The sequence below is a fragment of the Thermobia domestica genome, chromosome 3 (genome assembly GCF_964235325.1).
Source record: "Thermobia domestica chromosome 3, izTheDome1.hap1.1, whole genome shotgun sequence".
NCBI lineage: Eukaryota > Metazoa > Arthropoda > Insecta > Zygentoma > Lepismatidae > Thermobia > Thermobia domestica.
The window spans coordinates 60,138,474-60,152,013 of NC_137456.1; the positions used below are offsets into that span (position 1 = coordinate 60,138,474).

The 13,540-nt window shown below is 37.8% G+C and overlaps 1 protein-coding gene across 1 annotated transcript in view; it reads right to left on the reverse strand.

The window, feature by feature from the left end:
• UQCR-C2 (Ubiquinol-cytochrome c reductase core protein 2) overlaps positions 1-13,540 on the reverse strand; it is a 47,649-nt gene that overhangs the window by 15,465 nt on the left and 18,644 nt on the right. Inside the window, exons 5-6 of the mRNA XM_081750928.1 lie at positions 11,879-11,980; positions 2,631-2,845 (exon numbers count right to left, since the gene is read on the reverse strand). Of these exons, the coding sequence (XP_081607054.1) occupies positions 2,631-2,845; positions 11,879-11,980 (317 nt within the window). The remainder of the gene's footprint in view (positions 1-2,630; positions 2,846-11,878; positions 11,981-13,540) is intronic.

Here is a 13,540-nt window from a genome sequence, read left to right on the forward strand (position 1 = left end):
AAGAAGTAGTTCCATGAGACATTATACGGAAATGTGATCAACAAGTCTTCCTGTAGCGCTGCAACTCCAATGGTGTTTGTGTGCAATCGATACCTCGAATCGTTCCCGAGAGCTATAAAACGAACTGTCTTGAGGTTGCAACACTGTATAAAATTCTGCATGCCTTCCAAATCACAGAAACGAAGGCGTAGCGCCTGAAAAGAGTACAGAAAAGCTGTGGCACGAAAGGTAACAAATCTGTGACAAGAAAGTACGTCAGAATCGATTGCAAAGATTAATGAACTGTGATAGCTGTCAGTCGAGAGTATAGAAAATGTATAGTTAGCATGTAAGACAACGATGAAGATAGAACACACAGCATTCAGGTTACTAATAACATACAGGTGCAAAATATTTTAATATAATACACCAATACATACAACAGAAAAGGCAGACAGTATGACAAAATATGTACATTTCTCGCCCTACCCGCACACTCGACACGACGTATCAGGCTCGTCAGTCACTGGATGCTGTGGTTTACTCCCTACTGTACATGTGGTCCTTCTACAGTCTTGCTGCTGTCATACATTTGTTCGTTTCATTGTACGGAACCCATTATTTCTCAACTTCAGAGCCGCGTTATTTCCCTTATTTAGCAACACTGATAACTAACTTTTTGCTTATTTTCCTTCATCTTTTATGCAAATTGTTTTAATGCCACAAAATGGTATACATTGTATTTGAAAAGCTGTATGTTTGTGTTGGGATGGCAACACTGCTTGCGTGACACTACTGCCGTGTTCTTGGTCGCGTGTCCCCCTCCGGTAGGTATAAGGTTACTGTATACATTTTTCATGTTCTGCCTTTTTCTGGCGTTTTTGGGGTATAACTCGGCACAGGCTCATCCGGTCACTGCTTGGTATATGTATTATACGTAGCGGGTAAACAAGGCATTTCCGCACCGAGTGAATATCACTACGATAATTAGTGATCCATGATTAGTCAGGGTACCAATTTTCATAAATATCTAGCTGTCACGGTTCGCATACGTTCCTTGTAAGTCGGTGTTCAGCCTTTTTTTTTTTTTTTTTTTTTTTAACCCCTTGTGTATCACTGAAATCACATCTAAAGAAGGTTTGATGTGATATAAAATCGGTCATTTCCTTCATTCATCAATATGATACCATTGGAAGTGGTCTCTGAGGTTGATACTGGGTTGTCCAAGCACAATCTCAGAAGTTGTGGTACAATCCATGTGATCTGACTGGTTGAGCACCGATTTCAAGTGATAGAACGGATGGCTGTTCAAGGAGCGGACTTCGTACCTAGTGGTTAACGCATCGGCACGGTAAGCCAGGTTCGAATTACCATCCAGTAATGCACTTACCCATTCCTTGTGTATCCCTGAAATCACGTCTAGAAAGAGCTTGATTTGATTTGAGTTCAGCGTCTCTTTCAGCACCGAGACTATGAGACCTCGACCTACAGCTTTACGGAGGATCCGAAACACATGAGCTTCTGCCAGGAATAGAACTTGAGTCTCCCGCGCCATACAGAGAGAAGTGTTTACGAAGATACGAAAATAGGGAAAAGATGGCTGCAAATAAAACAAGCAATGAATGCATTGGAAGTTCTACCTTGTAGTAGTAACGAAGAGGGGTAAATACGTTTCAGAAGAGGCTGTCTCTATAAAAAGTATATTCTTGCACAAAATATCTAACATGGTGAAAAAACTCCCACGGATACAAGTGCTAGATATTTTCTACTGTCGTGTAATCCACTGTAAAATAGTAGTAAATTTCCTTTTTTAGGAATAGGCTTACCAAAACTCCTTTATACACTCTATTTGTCCGTCATTCCGGGTTCCAAAATCTCAAGAACTACTTGATGGACCACCCTCAATTTTGGCCAGGATGAAAGGGTCAGAAGTTCACTGATGGAAGTATAATTTAAACCAGAAGTGATAGAAATCATCGAGGTGATATTCAAATCATGTAGTTAAAAAGGAGTGCAAATCATTTCCGGTTTTAACGTTAATCACTACAGAGCAAAAATGGTAATAGATAGCGAGAAGCGGTTTCATGCAATCGATTGAACATCCGCTTTATCTCCGTCTTAATTCTCTCCTAGAACCAGAAGTGACACAAATCCACCACAACTTCCAGGTTCAATATTAAACTATATAGAGCAAAAACGATCAAGCAGCTTTTTTAAAATAAACTTCGCGTTCTAAGAATAGGTACAATATTCTTCCCTAACATTCTATTCAAACCTGAAGTGTAAGAAATCAACCATTTCCGGAAACGGTAATCCATAGAGGGAAGCTGTTTTCTGCCATCAATTAAGCATCCCAAAAATATATTCTATCTCAACTTTAATATGTCTACTACAACCGGAAGTGGTAGAAATCTACTACTACTGCTGGTTTCAATATTGAGAAAATATCACGCCATACAAACCAAACTATTTCACGTGGTGTACACGTGGCACTGCTACTTGTTAATTACATGAAACTTCGTTCTAAGGTACGTACCTCAAAACTGTTAAGCGAACTTTACAACGTTGATACGCGCAGAAACTGAATTGCCCTATATTTAGAGAAAAAAAAAATACTAGTTTACGTAAAGAAACAAAACATAGATAAGTACCTTGCTCCTCGTACTGCTACAGCAACATAAGCAAGTTGTGTTCCAGCTTCCTGACGCAACTCGCCACCGCAATAAGGACTGCTATCGCCTGTAGTATCCGTTCCTGACTGCAGATTCAAACATTCTGCATAATTCACCAACAAATCATGGTCTATGCCAACACCAACTACTGCTCCTCTATTGCTTGTACACATTCTGTTTACGAAGTGACACAACTGCCAACGGAAATTCAAATGTTAAGTTTACCTTCAGTACAAGTTAGGGACAAGTTCAAACACATTAGTGCAATCTACAAAACCCTGTTTCTCCATATTTACGATCAAAGATGTGACCACAATTTATTAAGTGATATTTTATAATTGTAAACACAAAAGTACCAAGACCTGCGATCACATTCAGTACATAAAAACAAGTTAATTCCTATCACCCCAGTGAAATTAGCGTTTGAGGCAGACATTTATAATGAAAAAAAAAAAAAAAAAATGAAACCTGTTGGAATATGTTCTACGTACCGGTCTTATTACCCTGCAAAAAAATCCCAAAAAAATCAGTTGCGGGTTTTCCGCCATTTTGAATAGTCAAATCATCTTGGATTTCTTACATACACTTAGTTGATGCCACATCACTTCTAATCTAATTAACGTAGAAGGATCGTTCTTTCTTTATTATACTTCTAATATTATAGGCAATGTAATAAGTTACTATCACTTTTCTCCGAGTAACCATTTTTGCATAACTTTAGGATAAAGTGAATAATTGTGATCTGTATTAGGGGACATATTCTTTTCATTGCCTTATACAACTTAACAGAGTAGGAATGTGAAAAGAGTGCTCGAATAAAAGTTGTTGGAAATTTTATAAGCTTTAAAACGATGTATATATTGTCACTATATACAATGTCAGAGATGCGCAATGAAGCTTCGAACATTATTGGACTGTGCACAATTTCTGTAGAAACATATGACTGAACCATTTAACATGAAGAAAAATATATTTCGTGATTTGAGACGGCTTTTCATTGCAATTTCCGGTAAGTATCGACAGGTATGGAAGTCCGGCTAGTTTAATAAATGATTCGTAAACAGTGGCGTCGCCACGGGGTGCGCAAGAACCCTGAAAATAGTCTTTCGCACTATCTTTCTGTATGTGTCCACTGAAATTAGTGTTTGAGATGAACATTTTAAAAAGAAGATGAAATCTATTGAAACATGTTTTACTGATGTTATCCTACAAAAAATCCAATTACGGGTTTTCCGCCTTTTTTAATAAATAGCCCTAGTCCAGTGCAATTACGACAAAAATCGATCGAAGTTAGAATTTAAAAAAAAAATGTTGAACCTGTTAGAAAGTGTTCTCTGTGTTGATGTTATACTAAAACAATCCCAAAACTGTAGATGCTGGTTTTCCGCAATTTTTAATATGTAGTACGTCATCTTGAAATTTTCCCCAGCAGGTAGTCTTTGCCTTATAGCCCCTACGCCATTAAACGTAAAAAGATCATTCTTTATTATCTTCTAATATTATAGGTTATGTAATAAGTTATCACTTTTCTCCGCGTTACCAGAAGTTCAGTGTACCTTAAATCTTTTTCTATTAGTGCTTGAAAATATAACTTTTGGAACAAAATAAAAATGGTGATTTAAACAACGGATTCACGATTTAAAATGAAGGAAAATATAACAGAATTATTTAAGATGCATTTTGTATCCGATTTCTGGCAAATACAACCATATCCTGTTTCATGAGTTTCACTATTTCACTAAGTAGGCGCCCATACGTACTAGCTTTTATAATCGTGGTCAGATTCTTCTGCGCATCTCTAAACTGCTAAACTTAAAAGTATTGTAGTTATAAATAGAAAGACAATATACACTGATCACCAGTTCAATTATAGACACCTACTTAATACCATGTATTACCACTTTTCGCTCTGATAACGGTGGCTACCCGCCGCAGCACGGACTCCACGAGGCGCCTGAAGTGGTGTTGTGGCATCTCAATCCATATCTGCTGCAAAGTCGCCCATAGAGCCCAGGTTAGTCGGAAGAAGGTCCACAGCTGAAGGCGTCGTTCCATGGCATCCAAGATGTGTTAGATAGGATTGAGGTCCGGTGACAGTGATTGGCAGAGAAGTGCTCATCAAACCAATTTGCTACCATCCTAGAGCTGTGGGCCGGCGCATGGACCTGCTGCAAGATAAGGTCACCACCTAGGTGTAGCAGCCGAGTAAATTACAGGACATGGTCGTCCATAAGATCCCGGTAATGTTTACCTGTGAGGGACTGTGTTACGCGTATTAGGGGGCCCATTTTAGTCCACGTAAACATGCTCCAGATGATAATACCACCGATCTGCACAGTTCCCTACTGTCACGATGGATCTATTGCCTCGTGCGGTTGCCGACGCATCCCTACCGGCCCATAAGCATGTATCAATGTGAAATGTGACTCATATGTCCAGGAAACCTTTTCCCACATTTCTGCGGTTCAGTGGTGGTGTTCCTTGGTCCATGCTAGATGTCGTTTCCTGTGTTGTGGTGTTACAAAGGATACTCGCGTGGGCCGATGGCTTCTGTATCCCATGGCCAGCAGGTGGTTGCGAATTGTGTGGCTGCTGACAATTCGTCGTTGCCTTGCATTGAACCTCTCCGTGATTTGATGCATTGTTGCCCGTTTTTCGGCTGTTACCATGCGGGCCACTCGGCGTCTACTCCTGTTGTCGACACACCCCTGACCGCGGCAGTTTGTCCCACGATACACCCTTGACACAGCCACTTCCGACATCGAGCCACCCAGTCGTCTGGCCCCTACGATTTGACGACGATCAAGTTCACTCGCGTCCTTCGTCTTGCCCATCACACACTGCACTGATACAGATACCGAGATAGAAAGTACATGGTAGCAGTATCCTCGCGATTCGTTTCATTCACATGCACTGGTACAACCTCTGCAGGGCGGTTTCTGTAACTGTCCTGCTGTCTCTAATTCAACTGCTGATCAGTGTATGTGGGACCGTAAAAAGTCTTGCGATGATAAATTAACTTACACTAAAGTTCTAAATATACTAGTGTACTTTGAGACATATTTTTTTCGATGGTGTTTTGCAGCTGAATGTCCAAAGTTTTCGTTAACTTAATTCTCAAATAAGTTGGTTTTGGTGACAGCTTTATCATCACTTCCTTCATCTACATCTTCAATTACAGTTGTGCTATTACCACATCTGTGTCCACTACTCTGCTCACAAAATGATGTATAATCTAGCTCTCTTCTTTTGTACCCACAATTGTTTCCGCAGTTACATGCTATAAACTTAAACAAATCTTCTGAAGCAGGTTGTTCAAGTGTCGTTACAGAAGAAGGTGATAATCACAAATTCTCCAGCCCCATTCAGTTGGAGTCATCTCTTGATTTTTCCACTGCTGAACTTGATAAAACATACGGAGACTATACTGATTGCAGGAGCTGTTGTTGGAGGTAGTAATGCTAAGTTGAAAGTGTCACTAATGCGTTGCTTGGATACGAGTTTTTTGTACATGTAGAATCTTGCAAAATCCAGATTTCCTTTTCAGCAGATGATGTTGGGATATTGAAAACAACCATTTCTGGACGCAGTTCTACTTTTTTTTTTTTTTTTCAGTATTTTGTACGCAACTTTCTTGCCTTTACTGTGTGGAACAAAAATTGTATCATAACAAGTGAAGGCATGCAGAAATAAAATGCAGTTCACCATATCGCCCATTGCTCTCTGAAGTTTGGTACTGCTGGATATCTTATGTGGTGGCTTCGAGCAAGGAATAAACATGTAAGTCTCAGCTGATGCCAGTGCTTCCATCAGAGCCAAAATATCTGATTCTTCTCAAACTATTAATGACGAGCTAGATTTTGCAAGATTTGTCGCGATTGACACAACTAACAGGAAAAAAATATGACTGCATCTCCAGCTGATTGATGTAGTGTACAATCAGATTTCTCGTGATATTTCGTCAGAAGTGATACCAATTCGGATATGTTCTTTGTATTAGAAAGAAATTCCTGTTGAGATAAACGAACGTGGATGTTATCTTCAACGATTACGCGTATTCATGGTTTCTTTGTTCATCTCTAGTGTTCTATATCCTTTACGGTAGGTCCACCATCATTACTATCAAATACAATATTATTTGTCATAGTGTTTTGTGATATACTTCACATATTGCTCATATAATTGCAAGTAAAAATGGCGGAAAACCAACCACTCGAGTGTTGGGACTGTTTTAGTACAATATCAATACAGAACATATTCTAACAGGTTTAATCGTTATAATAATAATAATAATAATAAAAAAAAACACTTTGATCGATTTTTGTCGTAATTGCATTGGACTAGGGCTATTTATTAAAAAAGGCGGAAAAAACCCGTAACTGGATTTTTTTCAGGATAACATCAGTACAACATATTTCAATAGCTTTCACCTTCTCTTTAAAACGTTTATCTCAAACACTAATTTCAATGGACACACAGGCCTACATACAGAAAGATAGTGCGAAAGTCTACTTTCAGGGTTCTTGTGCATCCCCTGGCGACACCACTGTTTACGAATCATTTATTAAACTACCCGGACTTCCATACCTGTCGATACTTACCGGAAATTGCAATGAAAAGCCGTCTCAAATCATGAAATATCTTTTCCTTCATGTTAAACGATTCATTCATGTTTCTACAGAAATTGTGCGCAGTCCGATAATGTTTGAAGCTTCATTGCGCATCTCTGACATTGTATATAGTGACAATATATGCATCGTTTTAAAGCTTATAAAATTTCCAACAACTTTTATTCGAGCACTTTTTTCCCATTCCTACTCTGTTAAGTTGTATGAGGCATGAAAAGAAAAAAAATGAAAATGAAATGAAATCTTTGAGTTTTACGTCCCACGGTTATGCCGGCTGGGCTAAAGGAGACAATGGTTATGAGAAATGAATGAAATGGTGGAATGAAGAAAGTGGGAGGAAACGGGAGAACCCCGAGGAAACCCACGCATACGGTGTTTGTCCACCAAAAAGTTCACTTGGCGAGGGCTGGGATCAAACCCGAAACCCCAAGCACTAGAAGTGAACGCGAGGCATGAAAAGAATATGTCCCCTAATACAGATCACATTTATTCACTTTATCCTGAAGGTATGAAAAACTGGTTACTCGGAGAAAAGTGATAATAATTTATTACATTGCCTATAATATTAGAAGTATAATAAAGAAAGAACGATCCTTCTACGTTAATTGGTTTAGAAGTTATATGGCATAAACTAAGTGTATGTGAGAAATCCAAGATGGCTGACTATTTATTCAAAATGACGGAAAACCCGCAAGTGGATTTTTTGGGATTTTTTGCAGGGTAATAAGATCAGTATGTAGAACATATTCCAACAAGTTTCATCTTTTCATTTTAAATGTCTAGGTTTGGACAGTTTTTGCCGTAATTACACTGGACTATATAAAAATTACACAACGAACTATATCCAACCTAAGGTAAGTAACAAAATATAAAGAAGTGCGCATTCGTTCCCCCAAAGCATTTCTGCTTATCAAAAAAAAGCATTTCTGCTCTCACCTGATAAAACTTTAAAAAGCTATAGCATCTTCAAATAAAATAAAATATCTCCCGGAAGATTTGAACATATTTTGGAAGTGGTAAATAAGAAATTTTTACCCAAACTTAAAGTATACTTCAGTATGCATCAAAACGCTATAAAATGTGATAAGAAAACTATAAGTGATGATCTCAACAACTGATCATTTCTAGTCACTATTTACTTTTGTTTATATCTACTTTTACTTTAGGCTTCAAACAGAACATAATGGAATAATAAAAATAATAAAATCCGGCAACTTTAATGAAAAAGATTCGAACCCATATCTCCTTCCTGTCTTCTCTACCAATTGACACACTGCGACACGGTCAGTACTTTTGTGCTTTGGGATTTTCTTTTTCAAAAAATTCGCAATGAATAGCCATCTGCTCGGAAGTTGTAGTAGCCCAAAAACTAGGTATTTCAGCTGAGGGAAATAAATGTGACGTAACGTATCCGTCAGGCTTTCTAAAAAGTATTGAGCCTTTGGAGGTTCAAACTGAAAATACATATACTGTGATTTAAACTATATATATATATATATATATATATATATATATATACGAAACCACATATGCACCATTCTGTTCGATGACCTTTTGCCATTTTTCCAGCAACGCCATATTTCTGTTGCTACAGAACTTTTGTGGTTTCTGGTCAAAATATTGAGGCTCGCAGTTTTGACAAATCTGTTTTGAAACTAACTTAACACTATTCAGGGGTTTCTGAAGGAACTGAAACAAATGATGGTTTGCTGGTGCCATGTCCGGGCTATACAATGAATGTATTAAAACCTTCCAGCTAAGTTCTCCCAATTTCTAAAGATTTCTTAACGATAGATGCGGTCTGGCGTTGGCAGCGTGGTGTACGACACTTTCTGTTGACCAGTTCCGGTCGTTTCTTTTCAGTTACTAGGTGCACTCGCGCTATAGTACAGTACAAGTCTGAGTCCATCATTCTTCCTGGCAGCAGCAGCTCGTGATGCACGTTGCCCTTCCAATCCCACCAAATGCACAGAATAGCATTCCTGGGCGTCAGTCTGGGCTTTGCCACGAGCTGCTGCTACTCGCCTCGACTACAATCTTTCTCACACACTGAGGTCGTAGGTTATCCACTTTTTATCACTGACGATCAACTGCTTCAGGAATGGTCCGTGTTCATTTAATCAGATATTCACAAATACAAATTCGATTGTATAAATGATGTTTTGAGTTAGACCAAGTGGTATCCAACGTGAAGTTTCCTTTTGTAGCCAGCTTTCTCCAAATGGTTTAACACTACTTGGTGATAATTATTTAGGTCATTGGTGACGTCATAACTGCTTACATGCTCGTCAAACAACTCGACTTTTGCCAGAATATCATCCACTTTTATTGACTGGTCGCCTGGTACGAGAAGCAGCTTGAACATTGAAATTTTTAGAACAAAATCGACTGAACCATTTTTTGCCTGTTGCTTTTCATAATGCATTTTGCTCATAAACAGCAAAACGGGCCTATCCGGTTTGCCATTAAGTACCAGACTGTGTCATGTGATCAGGTCAAAACTCACGTTGCGTGTTAAATCGAGTGTGGAGATTTCAAATCAAGATATGAGATATTTCAAGCACGTAACCTCCGCGTGAGGCGCCCTGGGTAATTCGAAAATATACTTTATCATTATTATTGAATTTACTCAAACAACTTGACTTTTGACAATGTTCTATCCATATTTACCATACGTGCTATATACAGTTTTTAAGCTCTTCATTATGTCTTGGCAATAAGCTTTCAATTAGCCATTTCCTTATCATAGTTTTTGAGATATGTGGACGATTTCATTTTTTCATTTATTTTCCATTGTCACTAATGTTAATATTCCGTGCTTTTTTTTTCCTATGTTCCATTCACTTTAGGATAATTTCCTTTTGAATGTTCGACATAGTGTATTCTATATTTAAGCTGATTTTCAGCCATCTCCCTCTCTTGGTTTTTGAGATAAGTGAAGGAATTGTTTGTTTTTCATTGATTTTCCATTGACGTTACTGTTAATGTTTCGGGCTTTTTTTTGACTATGTTTCATCTATTTTAGGCAGGGGTGCCCACAAGGGGGGCTATGACGCAAACTGCGTCATTGAAATATTTGGGGGGTTAAAAATCTATATAAATATGTTTGAGAGGGTGTAAAAATTAATCGAAAAGATTTTTTTTCATGGAAGAACACCTACGGATAGGCAATTGAGGGGGGGTGCGTCATGGACATGAGGGGGGGGCACCACTGTTTTAGGACAACCTTTTTTTCAATGTAGAATCTACATAGTCTCTTTTACATTTTCTGGCATCTCCTCAAAAGTCTATTCACATCATTGCAACCAGATAGGCCCTTTCTTCACGGGCTTGTGCAGCATTTGCGGCTTTATTGAAATGAAAATATAAAATGTAATGTAGTTTATCGGAAAGTTTACTAATCTTTACGTCTGACTATTAGAATTCCAACACTGTTTGTACATCTACGAGTTTCAATTGTCAGCTGTCAAATGATGTTAGACCTGATCCGATGCAACTTACTAGTATATACCCTAAGATTTGAGACATTTGAGACACTAACGCTATCTCGTGCGGAAAAGGCTCAAAGGCTTAAAACTTTTTAGATGACCCGATTCGTAAAAACATAATTTCATATAAATTCCTATCTAAACCTACGTTAAGAGGCCCCATCACGGCGAAATTAAAATACCGCTAACTTTACAGTCATTATGTGATACCTTCAAATAAATAAAAGATAATCGAGAAGTGGAACAAGAGCTCGCTAGACAATATTATTTTACATGAGATACCGTTATCACGACTCACTTATCTGCTTTCGATTTCCAGCCATTTAAAAAATCGGCATTTATTTTCGCGTTTCTAAATGGCTGCAAACGGAAAGCTACTACGTGACTCGTTATAAGGGTACCTCATGCGAAATAAAATTGTCTAGGGCGCTCTTGTTTCACATTTCCATTATCTTTTATCTATTTGAAGATATCACGCAATTACTGTAAAATCAGCGGTATTTTAATTTCTCAGTGATTAGGTCTCTTAAAGCTTATATTTACTGGAATTTTCTGAATTTCTAAAATTGTTTGTAGTAAAAGTGATTATTTTCAACGTACATTTGCTTAACAAAATTGATTTTAGAGAACTTTTTACCTCCCAACACAATCTTTTTTGATAATTTACCTAGTTATCCAGACATCTACACTACATCCAGATCTCATTAATCCAGGTAATTGGAGATTCACTATATTATGATTTATTCCGAACACCATTGAAAATATTTTGTACTGAACCAGCATATATTGTTTACGAAATTATTTTACTTCACATATTTCTGTTAACTTACCACTTCTTATCACTCCTTGCGTGTATTTACTATTATTATTTTGTGATATATAATAAAAATACTACATATTGGCTTAATACTGTCTGCCGGAATTTTATTAATTTAAATATTTGTAATGCATAATACACGTACAAATGCCAATAATATTTAATTTTCTGTAAATATAAAGTTATTACATTACATAATAAAAGAGTGCATACCACAGTATATTTTTATAACTATTTTAAATACATTTACCTCTCAACCATCATTACTATAAATGACAAAAATCATTTACTTACATCTTCACTGTTGTATTTTCCTATACGATATTCTGGACAATACAGTGAATTGCCCAAATCCCTTCGGAAGGCTGCTTTGTGCAGAAGATCTAAGACTCGAGCCTAACAAAAGAAAACGTGAAGTAATAGTATGAATATGTATCATCTTTAATGCATAGCGTCCGAATAGTTCATTGCATTTACATCTAGATCTATAGTAAGTGTTTACTGAACTATGAAGACAATAATCCTGATATAAATACAACGATAATCCCGAAAGTAAGATCTCCAAAGTGCAGAGGATGCAGAATTGGCAACACTGTTGTGTTTGCTGTTTCCTCCACTTCCAAACAAGGTAGTGTGAACCTCGTTGGGACGCTGTTTTCGCTTGGCAGTTGCTTGTAATAGAACTCCCACTTGACGCTACCGCTACGAGTTCGTCCAGTTATTCGGTTTTTGAACGCAAAAGTCGTTGATCCGACTGGAATTCATCGCCAATGGATGGAGAGGTGTATGATGAGTCGTGCATGGATGTCAAAAACGTTCACAAGTTGTGTAGGGAGTTTGTAGTTAGTCGTACTGAAATTCGCGACAAAGAAAGAGCGGGAAACCGTCAATTTCCGACGAAACAGTCGTAAAACTTAAGCAAACCAGTGGTTAGCACCTGTTTTCTAAGTTGAAAGAACATTTGGCAGGAATATGTTTTAGCAAAGACGATGAAGTGAAAGACGAGGTTCAACGCTTTCCCGAACACGTGGTGGCGCGCGAGTATAACATGGACATACTAAAACTGCTACAGCGCCAACAAAATTGCATCGACCGAAATAGTGATTACATAGAAAAATAAATAAATGTACAAATTGTGAAATAATGTAAACATTATTGAAAATAAACTTTTCTTTGTATTTCTAAAAAACAGGAGATTACCTTACTTTTAGGATTATCCACGTAACATGTATGTCTTATGAACACTTAGAACACTTAGAACCAACCATTTTTCAAAATACTTGCAACGGTCTTCAGGCAGTATCCACAGTCAACACTCGACGAATGCTTCAGACTGGTGACACTGATACCGGTGTAATCATTTCGTGTGCACCATTCCTTTAAACATATGCCATATAATTTGCAGACCAATAAACTGAGGCCTCCGCTCAAAGAATCAATTTTTCAGTAGTAGTGAAGGTAGATACATTCCTTACGATCCACTTCTATGTCATCCTTGCCTTTTGTGCCGGTGCAGAGTTCTACTGGAACCTCCTTGTTGGGTACTTCTCACAGAAAAGGTGATGTGATTGACGACTGTTTCAAGCACACTGTTTTCTGATTTAATTTTCAGGAATTTTAACTCCTTGTTCTCAAAACTACAGCTGAGTAGCATCGTCATACCGCATGTCCCACTAAACTATGACTAAAGAAGAATGTTGAGACCGTTGAATCTTTGGAGCTTACTCTAGTTATGCGAGAGCATGATGCACATGCTCTATCATTTTGAAAGTTGAAAGATTGATCTATTATGAAAATATTCTTACTCCTGAAGAGGAGTATGTCTACGCTAATTTTCAACATAACGTTGCAGGAATGCTTGTATTTTGAATGTCATTCATTTTGAATGAAGGGTAACGAAATAACCTGTACTCTTCAAATTTCAAGTGAGATATTGAGAGCTTCGGAACCTTAATC